The 24,518-nt window shown below is 46.5% G+C and overlaps 1 protein-coding gene across 1 annotated transcript in view; it reads left to right on the top strand.

Annotated features, from left to right (window-relative positions):
* LOC3290292 (protein scabrous) overlaps positions 1 to 23,944 on the top strand; it is a 64,196-nt gene extending 40,252 nt beyond the window's left edge. Inside the window, exons 4-5 of the mRNA XM_061644384.1 lie at positions 7,971 to 8,567; positions 19,479 to 23,944. Of these exons, the coding sequence (XP_061500368.1) occupies positions 7,971 to 8,567; positions 19,479 to 20,426 (1,545 nt within the window). The 3' untranslated portion in view covers positions 20,427 to 23,944. The remainder of the gene's footprint in view (positions 1 to 7,970; positions 8,568 to 19,478) is intronic.
* The last annotated feature ends 574 nt before the right edge of the window (positions 23,945 to 24,518 follow it).

Raw genomic sequence — 24,518 nt, 5'->3', positions numbered from 1 at the left:
GCACTGGCCATTCGCACACACAGGGGTGCTTGTGTATGTAACCCTTTTGCGATAAGATGCAACTTACATAGATGGGCACGATTGCCTTCCGGAAGATGACATTTCTCTTTGGAGGGTTAACCCTCGTGAGCGTTCACACTGTAACGCAACGGTGAATAAACACTTAAAAATCGTTACATGGGTTAACAAAAATAGAAACACGGTAGAATGCTTTCCAGCAGCACTTGAAAACATACGAACATCTTTTAACTTTTGGAAATAAAACTAAAAAACATCAAACGCTGCTCGCTCCAAAGGTTGCAAACTGTTGCAACCAAAGCGATCAGCACCACAGCATCAAAAAGCACCACAAAGCTCTCTCCCTCTCCGTTTGTGTGTATTTCTATATCATCTACCGGCATTCAAACCCCAGTACCGATCTCCTTTGCATGTATGGATCATTCCGGCGATCCGTTTGCCTCGGTCGGTGTCATTTACACGAGCGCATCTAGCAGCGTGGCCACCCGGGCCACAAGTGTGTTCCGTGCTCCGACCACCATAAAGCGAACCATTCACACACAGACACACAACGGGCACAGAGGGAGGGTATGAGCAAGAACTTCAAAGGCATTTGCCGGTACGACACGCGCTGCCCTATTGAAAGCACGCTGTAATGCAAACCGAACACACAACTGCTATCCTCGTTTTTTGCTATCCGTCCACAGCAGCAAGCTGCAGTGTGCAGCTTCGTAGGATAATCCTGAGCTTCCCTAGCTTGCAAGAGGCTTCCCGAGCGAGCTCCAAGTCTTGTTTCGTAGAAAGGGTAAGGGTGTGACAATACACGATGTGCCACGTTACGTGGTGGTACAAGAGCGAGCTTAGTTTTTGTTGTTCCCTTCTTTTTTGAAGGTTGAGGTTTTTGTTAGCATTATGCACCTTTTCCCAGTGAACTTTAATCGACAGGGGCGTGAAGGGTTAAAATGGGGAAAACAAATTTCTGTAGCACACACATCACCAATGAGGACAGAAATCTCGTTTGCCACACTGCCAAAGTGCGCCAGCCATGGCACGAGGGACACATTATAAGCAGAAAAGCATATTCCGATCGCTTTCATCGTGCAACAAACGAACCCATTTTCATCAAACATTTCTTAGAAATAAGACAAAATGAACGAACTGATTATGAAAAAGGTATGTTCTACTGCTGAAAATAAACCTTTTGCCCAACATGCCCAGAAACTCCGTTGTTTTTGTCATAAAAAGTTCTGAATAATGAATTCTGCACAACTGTTGGTCGTCCAAAAGTGGGCTTCATGTTTTTATCTTTTACCGGGAAAAGCTACACAACGTGCATAAGCTTTATGCAATCAAAAACGCGTGGACTGAGATATTAATTTATAAACTGTAAGTTGCATAACAACAGGCATATCAAGTTTCAGTTGTAAAGAACACCACGTGCAAAATAAATGTGTGAACTTTACAATACCACACTGTCCTTTCTATGAACCTTTTGCTGCTGGAATTCATCATAACTCTCGCCACTGGAATGGGGACAGGTAGCTCTACTTCGACCGATTTCAAAGAACTGCCCATAGCCCATTCAGCAATTGAAAAGGTGATCGGACAGTTTGGTTAAATTCGTGGAAACGCGCAAAAAAACCGTCCGAAAAAAAAAACAGGAATACAATTTCAAGTGTGTGGTATTGCAGCGCACCAACCTCGGTTGGAGGTTTTCTCGTTTTACGTTGTTCATTTGAAAATGCCCCTGAATGTATGCCCCATGCCAACAAACTGTAGTGCAATGGTATAAATCAAATGCTTTTAAATGGATCAAATTAAAGCTGTTCATTAACACTGTGCTTGGGAGGGGAAATAACGTTCGTTTCTGGCGAAAATATCACACTATAAAGTAATAAAAATGTAAATGATAAAGGAACAGTTCCTTTTACAGGCTAAATTTGCTACGGTTGAAATTGCAAAATTGCGCTCTTATTTTGTATGAGTATTTACAAAGCAAATAGTTGCAAATACCAAACTCCTCCAAAATTCCACTAAAACAACTTGCAACAGAAATCACCCTCCACTATGATTGATTGGTTCCGGGGCCGCATGTCTAGCTTGGTTAGCACGCAAACGTGAGTGTTCGCGATCGAAATGAATTTCCGCGCGCGCGCGCGCGCGCGCTCTTTAGAAATTAACACACTGTGGGCCAGCCTGTGAAAACAAAAACGCTTTTCGCTCAACCGCGCTCAACAATCTAGTTTGCAGCCAACTGAAACAACAGGTCATAGGCACGACCAATCCTAACATTGCTCCCAGTTGCTCTTGCTTTCCCTTTGCTCCTAAACTCGACTCCGAATTCTTTGCGTTTCTATTTCACTGTAACCTGTCCAATGTGCGGAGGTACGGGGGTTCTTTGATTTTTTCGTGTTTCCTGTACGTGAAAAAACAGCACGCTGCATTTGCCCACCATCCCACCATAGCACCCCGACCGGACGTGCACATTTTTATTTGCATTTTTAATTAAGTTTCTTCCAAACACACCTCGCTCAGTACACGCTTCTCAGCCCTCGTGTGCGGAGCAAACGGGAATGTTTTTTCAACCGTGAACCGATTATTGAGTGCCCATGCTGAAAAACACGACCCATTTCACAGCCACCTTTCCCCCCGCTCCCACTGACGGTGGAGGCAATCTGGTGGAGAAAAATGGCCGAAAATTGGCGTGTGCGTTTGCCACCGCGCGGGGTGATCGTGATATATGTACGGTTGGTTATTTCGAGCTCTCACCGTCGTTTCGTTCTTACGATTCCTGTGCTCCCACCATCACACACCGGCACATATTCCCTCTGCCATTCAAATCCAGCACACACCGTACGGTTCAATCTCGGTGCACCGCTCGCACGGATTTGTTTATTCACCTGAAAAGTGCAATTTAAGCGATTTGTTTTAATTTCATTATACTGTGCTTCAGCCCCCCCCCCCCCCCTCCCCACTACAACCGACATTCCAACGGGGAAGGGGGGGCGAAGAAGCAGCTGCAGTTAAAAACAAAAAACCCGATGTGCATGTGTGCTGCACTGAAAACTGAAAACCACCACGGAACGTACTCGTTTCTGCGATGGAGACGCCCAGTACGCGTCCGGTGCAATCTGGCTGCGTACTTGCAGCCAACCGGGGGCTAATGATGATAAATTCCCTCACCACCGACGACGACGTGTGCGACGCGTTAATGTAGCGCAACGAGAATAAATGCTCGGTGTGCTGTCATCATTTACACGTCCGCACAAATGTATGACCGCTTTCTTTGCTGTTTTTCTTTTCTTCTCTCACACTCGCTTTGGCAAACAAAAAGCGATCCATTACCCAAACGATAAATTAATGCATCCAGGTGTGGGTGGTAGCACGGAAACGATTTTCGGCACAAAGGGTTTTGCTGCAAACGATTCAATTTAAAAGTTTGCCGTTTTCGACCACTCGTGCCCCCAAAAGCGATGCATTAATTCTTCACGACTTATGCGCAAACTTTCTTTCGAGGGCAGCAGTGGTTTGAGGTGCAAAACGTTACAGAAGATTAATCATAGTTTCATAGTTCGGCGAGTCTTAACACACACACACACACACACACACACACGGAAAACTCCTATTATAAGGGGTTACCCGCACAAAGAGTAGCACAATTCTGCACCGACCAACTGGTACATGCAAATACAATTTTGTAACTCCTTTGTTTGAGTCACCTTGTGCGAAAATTACCGCAAAAAAAATCAAAAACACACACACACACTCAGCACTTACGCAGCCAGAAATGTGGTTTCCATCGGGCAAGTGTGCAAACAGACATTACAAAAACACATTCACACAATCATAACAGTATATACCTCCTAGGGGAGACAAGGGTGGAAATGTGTTTCCCTCCGGTCAAGGGTTTTTCATCCACACGTACCCACTATTTCCGTGCGGCAGCGGCAACCATCCTAGCCTTACATCCTAATTTTCAACCTCGTTAGGACGCATCCGGGCTTCATCGTGCAGAAAAACCGCAAAAATCTGCTCCACACAAAAGCCGCTCGGTGTACGATGTGCCGTCGGGCGAACGTTTCCGGTTCGCTAGGCAAAATCCACCTACCACACGGGGACCTTGTTGCTGTGGCGGTGTGTTGCTGTTTCCACCGAGCGAAAGTGAACCAACGGATCTTTACACCTTTGTCTGCAGCTCTTTTTTTCGTTATCCTTCCTCCTTCTCTCTCTCTCTCTCTCTTTCTCTCTCTAACTATCTCTTTCTATCTCTATCTTTCTTTCTGCGCTTAATTTCATACCTTTTTAAAGGGGTAAGGAGGGTTTGCACAGCGTCGCCGGGTGGTTCAATTATTGTACCCACATGCACGGTCCCTATGTGTGTGTGTGTGTGTGTGTATGTGTGTGTGAGTTTTTAACCACTCTGATGCAAAGCACAAGCCAAAGATGGCACTTGACAACGAGCGGGCTAATGGTTGCACCAGAGTTGCACTTTTTCGCAACCGGGAAGTTGTGCAAACAGCAAACATTAGAACACGTAAAAAATTGAAATGGGCAGCAGCGGGGGGAGGAAAAACAGCGGAAAAACGACGGCGGTAGGCGAAACAAAAAAAAACAAAAACGAAAAGCCCTCCATATTGCACCTCAGATGTGCGCTCAGGTGCCAATATGTTTTCCTTTGTTCACTCTTACATTTTCTCCACGAACAAACAGAAAAGGCCAAAGGCCAGAGGTGCTGCTCCCCCCCTTCTATCGTCTTTACGTAATGGGAGAAAGTGGCTAGGGGTAAAAAGAAAATAGTTAATCTTTCGCTACAGAAAACCCATTTCAACCTCTGCGGGCGCTACGGCAAGGAAAGCACTCGCCCAAGAAACTCATTTACGCGGCACAACGGCCAAGTAGCTACGTGAACGTTTTCATTACTTGTGCGAGTTTTTCCTTGGTTTTTCCCCCTTTTTTTCGCTGCTTCCCTGAGTGTAATGGAAGCAGCCCGTTGCCCTTTCATCTGCTCGATAGGTGCGCTCCGCACGTTCCCCAAATTGCCACCATTTTGTCATCGGAGCAGCAGTTTCTTGTGCTTTAGTCTTGTGCATTGCAAACGCGCACCACCTGCCTTCCTAGGGAGGTGCGGCTCGTACTAGCACCGGTTTTAATTCGTGCGGGAAGATGTATTTCCGGTACGTGCCGTCTGCACAACCGGTCATCCCAACCTGCAAACGAAACTCATTTCGCCCACTGCGTGGGACGCATATTCCTTCGCGTTCCTCTGCATCAACTCAACCCACGCGATCCGTGCCTGCGAGCTAAAGTTTTGCATTTGCACTGCCCAAAGTTTGACCTTTCAGCCAGCGATTGAAACCATCTTTCCTGAAGAAGCTTATCGTTTTCTGCTTCCAAAACACTTTGCCAAACCCAATCGATAAGGATCCTTAACACCTACCGCTCTCACACAAAGCTACAAAGGCATGTAAAGAGAGAAAGAAAAAAGGACCAAGTCACTTCTAAAACTCAAACGCAAAAGATAGTTTCATATCTGTCCAATAACTGGCCCCGAGCAGCTTCTTCTCCGAATTGAGAGGGTGGGGGGAAATGGGAGAGGAAAAAGCGGGCACGGAAAGTGGGCAATCCTTCCCTTCAAGCACCCTTCAAACCGTGAAACATCCGACCTGTGAAGCAGCGAGCTTTACATTCGAGTGGCTGGGGCGATGAAATTGGATTCCAAAAATCAACGAGCGTCATCAATCCACTTCTGCCCTACGGTTGTTTGATGCTCGCTCGCCGTTGTCGTGGGTTGAACTTTCGCCCGACCAAGTCAAACTTTGTCTACCGGCTGGCTTTTAACCCGTTAGCAATCGACTTCGGTGGATGATTTGGCCAATCAAACGGCACGTGCCACTGCTGATGGTGCTGCTACTGCTACTCACAGAACCTCCTTTACTGTCAAACAATCCGATTACTGTAATTGTTTCACGTTTGGTGCTCCTTCTGCTCCAAAGGTGAAATGGTACATTATCAATTCGCACACTCAGTACACAAAAAATAAACAAACCAAGCTGGCAAATGTTTCAAGATGAATCTTTATTTGTGGCTAATTAAGTTGATTGAATGCTCGAATGCTTCATCTCTTTGCATTTTGCTCATTTTGCATTTTCCCTGCATCGCCTGCATTTGCAAGTACATTCCGAAAACAGCTCCAAATCCTCCCTTTCTCATTGCATTACCTCTGCACGAGCTAGCTGGAAGTGTGGAGCTGTGCGTGTCTCTCGTTGTTAGCTGAGCAGTACACCAGCCTTAATTACGGACATAATTTGATACCGCCCTGCCGACTTGCTTCTGCCTTGTGGCAAAAGGGCGTAGAATACCGGGCATGTGAAATGTTTATTTTACACTAGGGATAGCCACTCACACACACACACACACACGACGGGAGAGCGATAGACGCGTGCCGGTATTACATTTCACCCCACCGCCTGTGCTGGCGAGCCTTTCGTGCATTGTCTTTGTGCTTTTCGGAATTTGCTTCCCGGAATTAACACTCATCCCTGGGTTGCAGATGAAGTTACACACAGCATTCAAACCGGCACCATTTGTAGCACTGTTGTATACCTTGTTTTTGGAGTTTCAGAGGCGGGTTTTTGATATTTGTGTGTTGCTTCATTAGGGAATGCTAGTGAGCCGGAGTGGAACGAATTGCGGCGTATTTATTACATCGGGCGTCGGGCCCAAATAGCTCCCTCAAAAACCGTCTATTGGGGAGCATCATCAGGTATCACTTTCAGTTTGGCTACGTAAAAGTGAAATGGAAAACGGTCGTAATTGTATAATTTCAGTTCGCCGAACTAGCAATAATAACCTTCCGGAGCGACTAGGCGTAAAAGGGCAGCCAGCTGGACGCATTTTACAACTAATGCTCACTCCAGGTAGGGCCCCCCTCTCTTGGTATTAAAGGGGCAAAAGTAAGACAGACGATGGCGTAGTTGCTGCTATGTTTCTGTTGGTACCAGTGCCCGCTCTAAATCCTTGGCAGAGACGAGTCCGAGGCCACTGGCACGTGACCTGCGGCCGCAGGCCACTGCTCGAAAGGTCAAAACCTGCTGAATAATAAAACGAACCATTTCTTCCGAATGTTATTGCTACCACCATTAACCAATCCCTTCGCTCCCTTCGCTTGGACGAGGCATTAAATTCTATTCCGAACCATTCCCAGTACTGCTTCCTTTTCTTTTTGTTTTGGTTTTGCTCCGGCAAAAGGCAAACGCATTGCAGACGATCGGGACCCATCGGGGCCACTAACCGCCCTGTTTAGACACAGTGATTTTGTAAATTCGAAAAACTTCACCCCATTTGGAATGTGTGTGTATGTTTTTTTATTTCGAAAAGGAATGTTGGACGTGGAAAAAGGGGAAAGACAGCTAACCAACCAACCCACCAGCCGACCTTGGAGAGTTCCATTTGCCCGTACGCAACCCGGTACGGACGTGATCAACGGTTGCGCATTTTGCTGCACGGAATGTTAATTATTAATTCAAACTGGTGCTCTCACACACGCACATTCACCTTCTTACCGACAAACCCACACAGCTAACTCATGGCTATCCAAAATGGGAACAGCGGGTACAGTTGTAAATTTTTGGGGGGAAGTACAAAATCCCAAAACTCCCATGTGTGCGCATCCCACTAAGCAATTTGACGCGAGGAGAGGAGGGGCAAATGGTCAATACGTTTAGTTTAGCTGGTGGCCACCAGTTTTCTTTTGCCGAAATGGGAACACACAACTGAATTAGTAATTTGCGTGGCGTAAAGAGGTATAAATTTAATCTTCGCTTCCACTCAGGGTGTTTGGGTCACTTGGCTGAGCATTGGAATGGATTGCAATGGACTCAACCTCTTTTTAAAGCGATTTTTCCGCCCAAGCGAGCCAGAACCTTCCCTCACTAATGATGTTTTCCTTTCCCTGCCCTCTTTTGCTCACACAGGACGCGTTCAAGTCGGAACCACACGAGAAATCGATCCTGCCCCACACGATCGATTTCGTCGAGCCGGAGGCGGACCACCGCATGCGGCACCAGCGCTTCATCCGCCAGCAGCTGCACGAGCTCGAGGTGAAGCAGAGCGTGCTGAAGCGCCAGCTGAGCGAACTGCACGGCCACCGGCTAGCGGACCGGCTGCGCAGCGTCGAGATCGAGCAGCGCCGGCTGGCGGGCGCCAACTTCAACGTCAGCCGACAGATCGCCGGGCTGGACAAGCTGCACGGCTCGATGCTGGAGCTGCTCGAGGACGTGGAAGCGATACAGGGCAAGTTCGAGAAGACGGTACCGGACATGCGGCGCGAAATCGCCAAGGTAGAGTTCAGCGTCGCGCAGGCCGCCTCCGAGCAGGGGCTGGTGCGGGAGGAGGTGCACAACGCGGCCAAAAGCATCCAGGCGATGGCGGTCAGCGTGAGCGCGCTGCAGGAGGAGCGCGACACGGTCAAGCGGCTGCAGGGCGAGGTGCACGAGCTGAAGGGCGAGCTGGCCCGGATCCGGTCCGCGGCCGTGCTGCACCGCGAGATGGCACACAACCGGCTGGAGAAGGTAAGTTCGAGAGGGGTTTGAGAAATGGGAAACCTAACCTAACCTAAAACAGTAAGGTTTGCTCAATGTTTTCAAGGACCTTAGAATTGCGGTAGAAATATTGCTGAAACTCATTCTGTGTTTGTTTTCATTCTTGTTTCCAGTTGAAAAGGTTTTCGTGGTTTGTCGCACCCAACAATGCACAATTGATTGATTGTTTCTGAAATATTTTTGAATATTTACGATTTATTGAAATTTTTCCAATGAAATTCATTACAAATGAACAAAATGTCTTGAAACTCAGAGTAATCATCCTGGTATGGATGTTTTTATTGACGTCCACTAACATTGGGCCGGAGTTTCTGTCCGGTTTCTATCAAAATGGCATAGCCTTTTGTCGTTCAAGTTGTTCAAAAGGAAGCTCTTTTTTGCAGGGGCCAAAAGCAGCTACGCCAAAGTGGTCAAATTTGTCAGCTGTCGTGACAACGCACCCAACGCTTTTACGGCTGTTTGAAATAACTTTATACGAAAAACGTCCAGTTTTTCAGACTCTTACTTTGGCAAACAGTTTTTAATCACTGTTCTAGGTTACAAAATTTGTCCGAGTTTTTGTCGCTAACGTTACCGTTCGATGGTACAATTTTCATATGCTACACATAGAGCGCATCATCCGGAAGCACCAGCAATTACGCTCAGTGTGCATGCTTGCAGTACAAAACAAAATGACGAAATTGAATATCAATTTAGACATATTGAGCGACAAGGCAGCATTTATGTGTGAACATGTTTGCCCGAAAACCGTGTAAAACTTCTGCCCATCTCGCATCGAATCGATGAGTCGGCTATTTTTAGGCATCACATTGACATTTTAGTTGACACAAATGAACGCTCACGGTATCGACGAGCAAAAAAAAAGGGCCACGATGCTAAAGCTTATTCGCGCTGCAACCGCGAAATGGTTCATCCCCTATGCTGTTATCCATTAATGATTTACCGGTGGCCGTTGTAGCTCGACCGAAGCTGCTGCAACAACATCGGCTTACAGTACGGTACGCCCCATGACAATACGGGGCTGAAATATCGATTCGCTGAGGAGCGTTAGTTTGCCGGAGACACATACACACACATTTTAATGAAAAATTGTTCACCGCAAAATTTTATAATCAAGCGAAACGGCGCGTAACGCTAGCGCTGGTACAAGGATCGTCTCGGCGCTACTACATAGCCCTCCAGCGATCAATAGATCGATGTACGCACTCACACACATACACGTACACGGCAGACACAAATTTGGTACGTTGCTATAAGTGCACCAAACTGGATGGCATTGCAACGACGCAAGGTTAGCTTTGCGAAACAGTTCCAGGGCGATGGCGCGATCGTTGTTAAACCGGTTTCCGGGTAGCAACAAAAAGCTCCGCAGCTCGCTGCGCTTAGTAGAGTGGTATGCTTCACTTGTTTCGATATTTCCCTACAAGGGGACAATGTTTTCCAATGCTCCATCCCGTGCTTCATCGCTCACGCTGCAGTGCGATGCGATGCGCGTCATGTAAACCATGCACAGCTCCCGAGCGCACTCGACGACGCGAACAAACGGGTCGACAAGCGTCCTTATCCGTACCATAGCTTCTAGGCGACACACCAGAGCCGTGCCGTGTCGTGGGTTTGGTGGGATTCGCTATGGCCGTATGAAACATTTGACGGTCCCGCAAACACGGTGTGTGTGTGTGTGCACATTCATTAGCCAAACATTAGCTTCCCGGGGTTCGACACGGCCAGGTTTCCGTGTACCTGCGAACGTTGTAAGGTTCGTGATTTCATACCCAAAAACTCGTTTTTTTTCCTCTTCTTCTATTTTTATGAGATTGCACACCTGACAAAAAACGCACCTTTCTACCTAAAACTGAAGATATGAAACGGAAAACAATGTTTAGGTGGGAGGCGCAAGCGCACGGTGCGGAAGGAAATAACGCGAATGATCGAAAAGTTGACAAGCGTGAAATTTAAATTACCTTCACGCGGATTTGCCGGAAATGCTGCGGCACACAAAAACGCTCGCCAGCACGCCCAGTGTCCACCGGGTGTAGTCGCTCATCGGTCGACTGGCGGGATCGGCGCCGTGACTTTTCTTTGTGACTGTTTTTTGGCTTTCGGGATTCTTTTTGAATGTGCTGTGTGGTTGTGTCTATCTCTCGCTCACTTCATTCTCACTCGGGAACGGGGACGGTTCCCTATCGCTCGGTACACTTTTTGTGCCCTGAAGCATCCCAAAGGGAAAAGGCCCAGGCATGGGATTTAACGGCTGTGTGCACAGGATCGCATCTGCGTCGCACGGACAGCAAGCTCACCTGAGTGAGCTTTTCGCAAGGGAAATCGCATCGCTGGAAAGCTGAAATAACTTTCGTCCTATTGATTGATGGCAGCAGCAAACCGCACCGCACGGGAGGACACTACTGCACCGTCCCCAGTGCGTGGAGCGCTGGGAGCACTCCACTCAGGTGAGCGCGATAACCTGAGACGGTACAATAATACCGACGTACGCCTTCCCCCGTACACCAGCACATCATGAAGGGCGATGGGCTGTCTGGGCGAGGGATGGGGCGGGAAATTCATTCCGCCTGGGAATAAACATTTGTCTCGAAATTGTACGGTAGCGATGCAAATTAGTGTGGAGCGTCGTAAAATGTGGCTTCGACGCATTACGGAGTCCTACGGAGATGGATACGGCAAGCACACCGTGCCGCCGTGTGAATTCTTTGTATGGAGTACCGACTGCTCGGTAGGAGGCTTCATCGTATCGTTTCATCATTGCGGTCTCAATTGGAGTATGACGAAGGATTTGCATTGAAACGCTATGCATGAATTGGGTTTGATTGAACAAGATACATAATTTTGCATGAATTGCTCAATGTTTCTCAACAGAAAATGTATACTTGGTGACAAATTCACTAAAACACACGTTTTCTTTGGTATACACTATGAAGGCGGACCCCAGAAAGTCGTGTAATTCCTTTTATAGTTCTATAGTTTTAAACCTAGAACATCAATTTATTATCTTCAGGATATAACGCCCTATTTATTTATGACTTAAAACTCAAAAGGATATCACCAGTAACTATGTCAATTCCTTTGAGCACTCTTTTATTGAGGTTTTATCACATAAAATGATTCGTTGGAAACGGTTTTGTACTCTCATCGTCCTCTAAATTGTTGCAAAATGCATACATAAAACCCCTGAAATGTTTCAAGTGATCGCACTCCTGCGATGTCTATGCAAACGCTTTAACATACAGCTCAATACCGCAGCATGTTACCGTCTCCAAACACGTTGTATCCACTACCATCCAATCATGCCTACCCGACCTGATCCGACGAAGAATTCATTCACTTACAATTGAATTTCACGCCCACCACCAACAGCATTCGCTCCTTCGCATACGTAATTTAAATGAGCCTAATGTACTCACTGCTCTAACTGCATCGTTCAATTGTAAACGGTCCTATTCCATCAATTTTGGAATTATTAAACGACACACACATATGTATACATATCTCGTACCAGCCTCGGCTTCGCCATTGCGTCCCAAAACCATTTTATGAGTCGATTTAATTGAATTGCGAACCGGCCCATGATTACAAAGCACGGGTGACGTTTTGCGGTAATGGTGATTGCTTTCCCAGGCCCCCGTACCGCTTCGGTCCCGCCTAGTTTGTCCCCGGGAAGTGAATTATCCTTTCAATGAAGCCGTTTGGCACGTTCCAATTTCGCTATCGGTTTTCGGGATGTCCGAATGTCTTATCACATCGTGATATTGCCCGCGCGCGTAGGCAAATTATTTGTCGGAAAATCCGTTCACATTCTCGCATTTGCAATTTTGGAAGGAAATTCCAATTTTCTTAAAGCAAAACCATTCTCTAGCGGCACACCGCTATCTAGCACAAGAAAAGATCGAGTGTGAGTTGCAAAAAAAAGCCAAAAGTTCATCGTACACACACACACACACACACCCACTACAGCAGTGGCGTCGAGTGTCATCTTAACGGGTTCCTTGCGCCATCCTTTCGCCATCCTCGCTGTTTTCGCCAATTCATCGTTTCCCGCTCATTGAGCGGCGTGTTGAAGCGTGCACCATATGAGCCGGAACGTGTCGAAGTGCTGCTATCGGTGTCTGCCGCACCGAAACCTCCGCAGCCGGAGAAAAGGAAGCAAAACTTCTTCACGTGTGACTTGCTCTATCACGCCCAGATCTCGAACCCTTAACTCACTCACACACATACACACATACACATACACCGTGGACCCCCAAGTGGACGCATCCTTACAAGCCCCGGTCGGTGTGCGAATGGTGCTTGTGTTTGCGGCTGGTCCCCTTGGCTGAAGCAATAACAGAGCGGAGGAGGAAAAAAACCGAACACAAAAACGCACATTCAATCAGTTTTTGTCAAGGAGGGCAACATCTCGATAAGTCGTTGATCTTGAGATGAAGTGCTTCGGCGAATGATGATTGTTCAATGAACCCTGCCACCGTGGCGTACCAGCATGGCGAGTGCCTTGGGGGAAGAGTTACACAGAAAAGCGCCATAAGCAAACTGCACGTAATTCTTGCGCATCGTACACGCCACGCCAAGATTTATGGGTGATGCGCAAGAGGTTCCAATTCATCGTTTCTGCTTCCCGTGTTCAGCTGAATTCCATAAGCGCGAATAAACTTATGACAACCTCACCATTTCACATTCCAATTGCTGTGATCTTTTACATAAGTGAGCTTCTCCCGTTCCCCTAATTTCAATGGTATGGTAATGCTAACAAAGAGGAAAGCAATACCGAGAACAACTTCCCAGCGCAGCATACATACCCCAGTGAAGCGATCCATCATCCCATCATCATCATCGTCGGTGTGTAGTCGTGGTCGTGAGAGTGCTCCAACCATCTCCCTCGGCTGTCTTGATTGGAAAAAGGGCTGATTCATTTCAGCTTTCCGACCACGTTTTTCCACGGACAGTGTGCTGTAGTGCTCACTCAATTTTCCCAGCGCAATAAGGGATGCGGGGAACGGCGGCTACCGGGCGAAGAAATTTATGCATGATCGCTTAATATCGTTATGCCCGGGACCCGGAGCGATACCATCGAATCACTGTGTAGCGATGCCGTAGCGGTGCTGTACTACACACCGGCCCCACCTGATCGACTCAGGCTGCCGCCAGGCTGGGAAAGGATCCCGAGGACAATCGGAATGTATTATGAAATTACGCATTATGCCATGGCCGGTTCGGTACGGTTCGGTGCGGTCTATCGGTGTGAAGGCAAAAAGGTTCGCAAGAGTGTTGAAGAAGGGGAAAAATTGTATTATCGTATTACGGATTACGGAGACGAGTAGATACAATACTCGGAGAAGTATTAAAAATCCATCGCTCGCAGTCGTTTCGTTTGATCCTGGCCCCATCCGCTTTGATGGTAGAATGATTGGCAGCGGGCGACGAACACGGCACGGATGGCTGTGAACAGTCCCGCACTGGGAAAAGGTACCGGCCACTGTCAGCCATTGCTGTGAAACCCCATCCAAGCATCCCTTCGAGCAATGTGCAAACAGGACAAGCCAGCAAGAGTAATAGGGTTTGGGGAAGGAACAACTTTAACTCTTTATGCTGCGAAAAACACACTGAACCCACGCTCACGGGAAAGGGGACAAGAAATAAAAATGATTTTATTCGTTTCACAAGAAGCCGACGGACGTGAGCTGGCTTTTATTTTCCACGCTCCGAAACGCTCGACACAATCCTTCGCCGTCTTGTTGGCAGGGCAGTGGTCTGATGGATTGAATTGCTTTCGTAGTAGTGTTTTTGTTTGTTTAGAAAGCACTATGCCTTCTCGCTGTTTTCTCTACGGGGTAAGGTTAAGAGTTGAGTGCAACACACACACACACATATGGGGAATAATCCCATCATAAGCCAGGACCCCACGACGGGTGAAGGATACTGTGTGACACCGCACCGTCATGCGAGAGTCAATCTTTCTGACAAGTGCACACCGTCCACCGTCTCACAACAAGATGGTCACAACTTCAAACGGAAACAGTATGCAAACAACCACGCTGCTCGGTCGTGCATGCAATATGCACATGAGTGTGCGTGTGTGTGTGTGTGTGTGTTTGTGTATCATCGTCATCGTGGGTGATATGAATGCAGAACCTCTTCTTCAGCAAGCGGCTGCATCACACCAAGCGATTGAGTGCATTGTAAAGTGCATTTGCATGCAAAAAATATGCAACAAATAGAACACACAAAAAAACCACTCTCCTCGTAGCTCTAGCGACAGATGAGATTTCACTATTGTTTCACCGCACAAGCGATACGGAATGCGGACAGCAGCAGCAGTAACAAACTGTCTTGCACTGCACTTTCTTCCGACTGCAATGTTGGCGTGAATACATTGTCCCGCTGCGACCTAACGTCTTCGGAAGTGTGGCACTTGACGCTGCCTAAGCGAGAGAGAGAGAAAGAGAGAGAGAGAGACAGAGAGAGAGAGAGAGAGAGAGAGAAAGAGAGAGATAGAGCTCCATTACCTCTGTTGTCCAAATAATTCCGGGCGAGTTATGCAAAAACAACTGCACCATAACCGAAGCATTCAAGCGACACTCGGGTACTTCACGGTGCAGATGGAAGACTAAATAAACTAAAGAAAATGAGATTTATAGCACGGCGAGATATGTAACGGATGTGTACAGGCTGTGGTTGGGGAAGGGTAGTGTGAGACATCTGAAATGTTTTCGCACCAGCGCAAAGTTTTGAAGTTGACGTGTTGTTTACTGTGCCCGGTGCCGGCGCGTTTTGGGTGTTGCATTGGCAATGCATTTGCATACGAGCGCTTACGCGAAATTCCGCGATGAAGAAAGTGCATCAAGGAGATTACATTTTCGCCACGCGAAGCGAAAAGCCCGTTGCCGGCAACGCTCGCTGGGTAGAGGATGGGATTTTACTGGTAGATCTGCTTTCGTTTGCTGCTAGCAACGAACGCGGTTATGGAAGATGTATTCGCCAAATTCGCTCAACCACATCGACCACAGACCCTGCACAAAGTTTAGCCCGGCGCACTTGGTTAGGCTTGGGGAAAATTTGGGTCACACAAATAAGGATTCACTTTTCACTTGAGACCTGGCACTGCACCACCACTTTGAGAGGCAAATTTGGCTTTGCTTTATTTACGGGAACGAATTTGGTGCTTCGAATTTACAACCCCATTGCAGCAGCAGCAGTGTCGGTTGTAATGGCACAGCAATAGCTACCGAAATAGCATTGCATACACCAAGCGAAACTCCACTACATTAGTCTAATTGCAGCTTTATCGGAAACGAAACACACGCCCGCTCGGCTCAAATTGATTTGCAACACCTCATTGATCAACAACTTACAGAAAAATCTAATTAACCTTCCTCAACATGTCCTAAAACATGTGCACACTATTGCACGATGCAATTGGTATGGGGAGGGGATTGTATCGAAACGTTCTCCTGCTTCGAAACATCACACCGATGCGATTGGCTCGTCCCAAATGCATCCATCGATGGTGAAAGATTAGAAAATCATACAAGCTTGATTGAATGGAGAACTCCGGAATGCAACATAGACACCCAATGCTGTGTGATGGATGAAGCTTTGGTCACTCAATTTGGTTGCGAATCGAAGTTCGGACGCTTAATTCAACGTGCCGAAGCAGGAGTGCACTTTCGCAATGTGATGATGATGGGGATGGTGTGAGCACAAGCGGCACACAATGATTGTGCCTCGAACAGCTCGAATGGTCGCTCGTCATCAATCAAACGACGCCAGCTGTTGCAAATGAGATTGTCATGTAAGCTTCCTCCCACCCCTTAACATTAGGGTGGGTGAGAAGTCCGCTTGAGTATTCGACATTTGTTACGTACGGTGCCGGTCCATCTCGCTTGCCGATGGCTGTCGCCCGTTTTGTTATCTTGTGTGAGCCATCGGCATATTCTATTTTACCCGCTGCATATCAACGGGACACTAAATTCCAATTTCCTCATTTTCCCAACACGCGACCTGGCATGAGGAACTTGTCGATACAAAGCCACTCTCACAATATTCCCATTCCATGGGAATGAGTTGACCCATACACGGCCCCATTTTCGGGTGTACAACAATTGGGTGCAGAACGTGGCGCACCGGACCGATTTTTCCTTCCACTTCCCTCTGGTGCAACAAAAGCGTGTCGAAAAATTGAATTGAATATTTTGAGCGTTCTTGTACCGGATACACTCAATTGCAGACCATCGCGCGGGCAAAAGACGATCTCTGGCGATTGGATGCCAAAAATGCACCCGCTTTTCCCATCATTGACACATTTTACCACTATCGATTTATGATTGCAATGCCACGCAATGGTGCTGGCAGCATCACCGGCTCACACACACACACCCTGCAAGGGGCGGGATGCAATTGATCGTTCCGGCGAAAAAGCGATGTGGAGTGCGAGGTGTTGCGCTGTTGGTGGTGAACCATCGTACCTTACGGCCCGGATAGTCGATAAGGGGCTCGTTGGTGATGGTGATGCTGTTTGGTATCATCCAGCATGCCATGCCAGCAGCAGAAGCAGCAGGGGTGTGAGCAGTTTGCGGGAAACTCTACACTCACAAGGTTCACAAAACGCCCCAGAACAGGAATACATTGTATGCGCAACGAGCATCGGTGGGGAGCATCAATATAAATAGCACAGGGGCAGCAAAAGCCCCCCATCCAGGGGCAGGTACTCATTCCTTTGAGGTGGTATAGAAGGGTTTCGTAAGCTGGAAACCCCAAAGGCTGGTAGCCTCCCAGCTCAACGTTTCATCCCGAGACATGAGAAAGCAATCCGGCACTGTGTGCCGGCATTCTCTGTGCAGAAGATGAAAGTGGAATGTTTCTTTTGGCTAAAGGAGGGCAACATGGAACACTTCCTTATCCCTTGGTCTCGGCCCAGATTGCCGGAACCGGAGGATTAGGGATTATCTTTCGGCAAACTTTGTTCATAATTCGGGCTGCACACCGGACCGCACCAAGGAATGTATCACTTGGTTACTTCCATGCGCCTCAATACCTGCCCGTCCGGTGGTGAGTTCGTGTTCTTTTTATTTTAGAAAGAGTAGGAAAAACATCATTCCTTTGGGAAAATGTTATACGAAGCGAATGAAGAGGTTTGGCTGATATCATCGGAGGGTTTAGGGGTACACGCGGCTAAATGGTTACCTGTAATGCCATCAAACGTGTATTCGTTGGACACGTTTATTATGATTGAAAAGGCTGTTTATGAGCAGACTGATTGATGGAATTGATCAGTGATAGTTAAAGTTTCTTCATAATTAAGCGAATTCAATAATTCAATTCATTTGCAAAATGAGAAAAATAAATAATAAAATAAAATTTACAGATGAAATGTAACGCTTCGTAACGCTTATTTTTTATCGTTCAATTTCGTTCCACCAATTGGTGAAGCGAAGTCCAAACTGCATTGCTATTTTCTTTGTTCTACAGCGCAAACCAACATTTTAACAACAGTTTTAGTGATTTCTTGGAAGATTCATGTCATGTCAAATTGTGACATTTCATCGAATGTCATCGCACCATACAGGATGACAGCTGGGTACATACATTTAGGCGTGAGATGTTTCAGCCATGTTGTTTTTGGTTAATTTTTCACGGTTCACGGCGTGAAATCGAAATTGTCTGGTTGCACGGTGACATTAACAAGCTTTATTTTTCATTTGGTTGTAGTTAGACCAAAAATACACTAAATTCTACCTGCTGTCAAAGGAGCCGTTTGATCTTTGATTTCAAATTGTACGTTAAACAATTTAAAATTTTGCCTTCAATTTGACTGCAAAAATAATTAAAAAGTATGGAAATATAACAGAAAAAAAACAATATTTCAAGCTACAAACTTTTTAAAACAATTAATTCGTAAATCATACATAATTTATCCATGTTTTGGGGTTTTTTAAACTAAATAATTCTATTTAATTCCTTAAGATGAAGCGGATTTAAATGAACGTTTCGTGTTTTAATGCCATACTAATACATTTTTTATTTGTTTCATACCGCACATAAAGTGTCAAAGCTTCGATTATTGTCTTAACATCCCTTTTAAATGCTTAATCCAATAAAATTAAACGTAAAATGACTTAACATGACCATTTGGCCCCATGTTCCCGTACCCAAGAAATGTGCTGCTGCATACACTCTTGTGTACTTGACCCTTGCACGAACGGAATTTCCAGTGGGCATTCATAGGGTTTCTGCGAAACGGAACGTACCGCACAAAGATGGTTACGTTGCGCATGCAAACCGACAAAAAATAAATAAGTAGAAATCCAATGAACAACTTACAGTAAGTAAATTTCCCAGAAAGCGAAAGAGCGTTGGAAATATTTACCCGCCCTGCCATGACTGTTCCCTTTTTGCCACTCCTCATGCACGATGGTAAAGTATGATACAAAGCACTACCACTGGTTCATTATTCCCAACCATCACGACCGGGGACGGTAAATGCACCGAAAGAGCTTATTCACTTCTTTCACGAGCTGTCCTCCTGTCTCATTATCGGACTACTGCAACGTTGTTGCTGTCCGTCCGTGCACGATGGGAAAAAGCAAGTTTTGCACTCGGTGCTCGTTTAACGTCAAACATTCTTCTGATTGCTCTCTGCTTCCGCTCTCTCCTTTTCTGTGGTGGGCGCAGTGTTCCATTCTCTTCCCCGTGCAATGACTAATGGTAAATGGTCGTTTTTGCTCGATTTAATTACTCGCTCACCCTATACCGCAGGATGCAAATCCTGCGTGCTTTGCGTTGTTGTACATTTGATATTTTCCTTCCCGCGTTCCTACCACTGCCCGTGTAGCTTTCTTACTCACCCGCTCCGTTTCCTATTTGCCTATTTTGCAGCTGGAGGCCGGCTCGAAGTCCGATTACAACGGTAGCAGCGTGCCGCCCCGCCCACTAACCGAGCTGGAGCGGACGACCAAGCTGGTGCAGCAGCTCGAGTCGGTCGAGCACGAGTACGAGTCGATCATCAACAAGCTGCCGCGCGACTGCAGCCAGATCGAGCGGATGCGAACGGCCGGCACGGCCAACCAGCCCGGCGACGGTGGCCTCTACCTAATAGCGCCCGCCGAACAGCACCACCCGCTAATGACACAGTGCTTCGGCGAGTGGACGACGGTGCAGCGGCGCCAGGACGGTACGGTCGACTTTAACCGCTCGTGGGAAGAGTACGCCCAAGGGTTCGGCACACCGGCCGGCGAGTTCTGGATCGGCAACCAGGCGCTGCACCACCTGACGCAGGACAACTGTTCCCGGCTGCGCATCGTCATGCAGGACATCTACGACAACACCTGGTTCGCCGATTACGGCAGCTTCCGGATCGATTCGCGGGACGGTGGCTTCCGGCTGGACCTGGGCGGGTACAGTGGCAACGCGTCGGACGCGTTCGAGTACCAAAATCACATGCAGTTCTCGGCGATAGACGTCGACCGGGACATCTCGAACACGCACTGCGCCGGCAACTACGAGGGTGGCTGGTGGTTCTCGCACTGCCAGCACGCGAACCTGAACGGCCGCTACAACCTGGGGCTGACCTGGTTCGATGCGTCCCGTAATGAGTGGATTGCGGTGAAATCGAGCCACATGATGATTGCCCGCCGACCGGACTGTGATGCGAACGTTACGGAGTTGCCGGTGATGGAGCCGGTGGCGGCCGCCACGCTGCTCACGACGAGCGGGCTGGGCGCCGACGCTTCCACGCCCGCCAATGGGGCGAGGAGTGATCGGCACGAGACCAACGATGAAGGGCGACGGCCGCATGGTACCACGACTGTGCCGACGTTCGCGTAAGTAACACCGCAGGCAGGTCGCTAATCCTTCCGCCCCCCCGGGAAAGCAGATGCTTGACGCCCTTAAAACCCCACTAAACCCAAATCATCATCCCGATCGGTTACCTCGGCAGCTTCTTGCTCGTCTTTCATCGGATTTGTCATCGGAATCACACGTTTAATGACGATTTTACGCTTTCGCTTTAAGCATCACACTACGACGTTTTACAGGACCAGGACAAAGAGACGCTGATTGGAGCGTGAGCGATAGAGCGCAGACGACGAACTCCTTTTTGAGCGGTAGCGGTCTTCCTCTTTGCTTCGGGAAACGCACAAAATCGATTTTCCAATTTTCACGCAAACTTCATTTTGTGGCTCCTGTTTAGAGCCGATTGTGTGACGTAAATGGTACAATCTAATTGATGGTCTCCATCAAAGATTCGCTCGCTGTGCCCACCCTCGTGATCGTTTCGGGCCCACCAAGGAAGGACAGCAGGCACGCGTTGCGTTTGCGTGATTGAAAAGTGAGATTACTCCGTTGATTGGATTAAGGTCAGCAAAGTATATTTCGTTTCGCACTCCTTCCTTTTTGTTGTTGTTGCTGTTGCCCGACCGGGCGAAGCCTCCGGTCCAAACGCACGAACACGAATCTATTCGTAGCATTCATCAACGTCAACGTGCAGGAAATTTGGTAAAATGTTTCACTTTCACTGTTTTCTTTATTTATCGTCGGGTTTTTTCTTTTTTTGCTTTCGGGTAAAAGTTTTTTCTCTTCTCTTTCACTCTTGCAACACCTTTTCTTTCCGCCGGGACGGGGCCTTTTCCGTGCGCTCGAACAAAGATGATTTAACGCCTCCGTGACTATCAAGATCCTGGGTAGTAGCGAACGGCGATGGCCACGTGATAGGGACCGCCGCATCGATTTGATTGGCGGCCAGTAAAGTGAACTTCAAATTACCGAACATCAACGGAAAATGGTGAAAGCAAACCGCGCTTCACACGCGCTTCATTGTCTTTTCCCATCCCGCGAAAAGATCCTCCGAGCATCGGTGGAAAGTAAAAGTGCTCGGGCGGAGCAACCATCCTATAAGCGGACGTAGGCTTGTGTGTCCAGGCGTTGAGGAAAGCGTAAAAGCACGAGGTAATGGAGCACAAGCCTCCCAGCGTTCGGGATGCATTAAAAGTTTCCTGTCTGGGGCAGAAGCGAACCAGGAAAGGCCCATTTATTACTTTTTCCCAATTTTTCGCACCTAGCCTGGGGCTACATTTTTCACCGCTTTTTTCCGTGTGTGTGTGTGTGTGTCTATGCGAGAATATTCTACCGGATTCGCTTCGTAGCACGTTCATCCATATGTTACCTACCATCTGAAGACCTTTTTACGTGTTGGAGGTTTCGGTTTTTTTTTTGGTCTTTTCGGTCAGCATTTTGTCGACAGTCGTGTGCATGTGCAGCTAACGGCTAATAATGGCTGAAAAATTGTACCACCACACATTCGGCATCTGCAAACCCAATTTTTAACGTTTCAACTATTCCAGCCTCGGCAGGAATGAAGCAAACTACCAACACAGGCCGTGCCGTAACCGGTTCCGGTTTTACGTTACTGTCGTCACACGGATTGCCGTTTCAGAGTGATAAATTATAGCGCCACCATACCCTTTTATCTTACAAGCCGGCACCGTCAAAAGAGAGGAATCGTTCCCAGCTCGCTCACGGTCTTAAATGTAATTTGAGCTGCTTCAGCGATGATTTAGTTTTATCACAGTGTAGCTGAACAGCTCGTAAGCGTAAAGCTTCAGTTTTTAGGAGACGAATGAACAACGACATAGTCTACATTTAGGCGCTTACGTTTTCACATTGATGGAGCGGCGTAGTTTTAACAAATTAACATAAGCTGCTTGCTTTGAAACAGGAAATTGACAATGGACTCAAGCCAAACCTTTTACTAAAACAAAATAAACAACAACCACACAAAACAAAATGGACCCACAAACAGAACGATAAACCAAATACCAAAGAATTTATGACAAATTAACATCTGACCAATAGCATCGGACCTTATGCATTGGCCATCACAAATGAGAACTTTATTTCGCGTCTCTTCTGGACTATTGTTTTTCATACAACGAGAGCAAACAAATCAAACAGAGAAAAGATAAAATTAACTCATGAAACTATTCAACAATTTATGGCATTGTATGGCTAATTCTGTTTTTTTTTTTTATAATTTTTACGACCTTTCCTTTATTTAATTTAAATAACACCATTAAGTCAAAGTACCCCAAAACACATTCCCGCATTCCCCACCTTCCTTAATCGCATTCCCTCATTAGTAGCGTATAAGTAATGGAAGGAAGTAAAACACACAAAAAGCTGCACAAAATCAGCACGATTTGCAAACCGAATGGAGTCGAGCATATGCGCGAACACAAGACATGTAAATAAACCAATGACGAATTAAAATACAAAGCAAATCACAGATCGCTGATGTAAAAACAAATGCCACGCGGGAAGAAATCAAAAGGTCGTGGAATGTAAGGTCGTGTCGATTGGAGAAAATTTCACAAAAAGAGTAAAAGTAAAAACTATCGTACCAAATATTGTTAGATCGGGGAGGCGGAAGTAAAATGAGAACACATTTCGTCAACGTCTCGATTTGATGCACTAAAGTTATGTGTTGGGTATGGTTGATTTCTGCTAGCAAAATCTTATTGAATTTTGACTTCTAGAAAAAGAGTTTTTTCAACAGAAGAAATAACACACAAAAGGAAGCTGAATCATTTAAAAAAAAGTGACATGAAATCGGGACGAATTTGAACAGATGAAATGGGAGTACATTGAAATGATTTCACCTAGGATTAAACAATTAACAAGTAAGTGAGAAAGCTGTTTTAGGAAATCAAACTTTATCGCAAAGTGAATGCAAAGCTTATTAAGTTATTATGAATATTTACGTTTAAAAAGCAACATCGTCTTCACCCCGATACCCTTGTACATACCGCAACCCATATTGTGTGCAGAGAACCGTGCTGTATACAGCATTTGCAGAGAACACAGCGATATGCGGTACTGCTGGCTCTGTTTTGTCGTGTAGAAAACATTATATGTAATGCTACAATAGCATCAGCATCTAACACTGAGCATGCATACAAACAGGTCCCATCCCCACAAATCATTCTCAATAGATCCAATTTGTGCGTAACAGTAGCAAACATCCACAATATACACACACACCCACACTAACAACATCACAGAACTATTAGCAATGAAAGTAAAAGTAAAGAAAAGGAAAATAAAATAAAACGACAAAATAGTAAAAAAAAGCGTGCAGCGAAATGCTTTCAATTAAACTTATGTTACACAAACCACATAAACACACTCATAAAGGGCACGAAAACCAACTGACAAACAAGTACGGGGAGCGATCCCCCACTTCTGAAACAACCAATCAGTAAAACAAACACACAACAACTAAATCATGATAAGGATCTAATAGTTTAAGGAAACTGTAACAATAAAAATGCTATCGAACTTTTTCTAAATTTTCCGTCTTAAATGCATTACTTAAAACCTGAAAGAAACGATCAGGTTTATTTTGTATTTCTCTGATGTGGTAAGTAAAATACATATCAAATACATTTAAAAATGTTTTTCCACTCTAAAAGTACCGTAACTACACACAAGCATTTGTGAAGACAAATTTACAAGTAGACAAATTTACGCCTCATTAGTTCATAGCATTCCACCTGTTGAATCAATCGCTATTTAATGGCTACTAAAATTGATTCTTAAACACTCGTTTTGACAAATTAATGCGGTCAATAATTGCAGTCGCCCATAAAAAGGAACGCCCCACCGCCCAATCGATTGATTGTGCCACGTCGCAAAACCAATTTGTCACAGCCAATACAATAAACCTTCCGGTATAATTGAACTACCCCAGGATCCGCTCTCACCCGCGCTTTCGCATTCGTGCGCACCCAAACACCCCATAATGTGCCATTGAACGGTTTTACAGACCCGCAAACACACATCTTCTTAAGAGAACTCCCAACCGGCCACAGCATAAACCACCACCATGTTCCCATCAACGGGCGTAACGAGCTAACGAGAAGG

The sequence above is a fragment of the Anopheles gambiae genome, chromosome 2, assembly GCF_943734735.2.
Source record: "Anopheles gambiae chromosome 2, idAnoGambNW_F1_1, whole genome shotgun sequence".
Lineage (NCBI taxonomy): Eukaryota > Metazoa > Arthropoda > Insecta > Diptera > Culicidae > Anopheles > Anopheles gambiae.
Note: the sequence above shows the minus strand (reverse complement) of the source record. Positions and strands in the feature narration are given on the sequence as shown.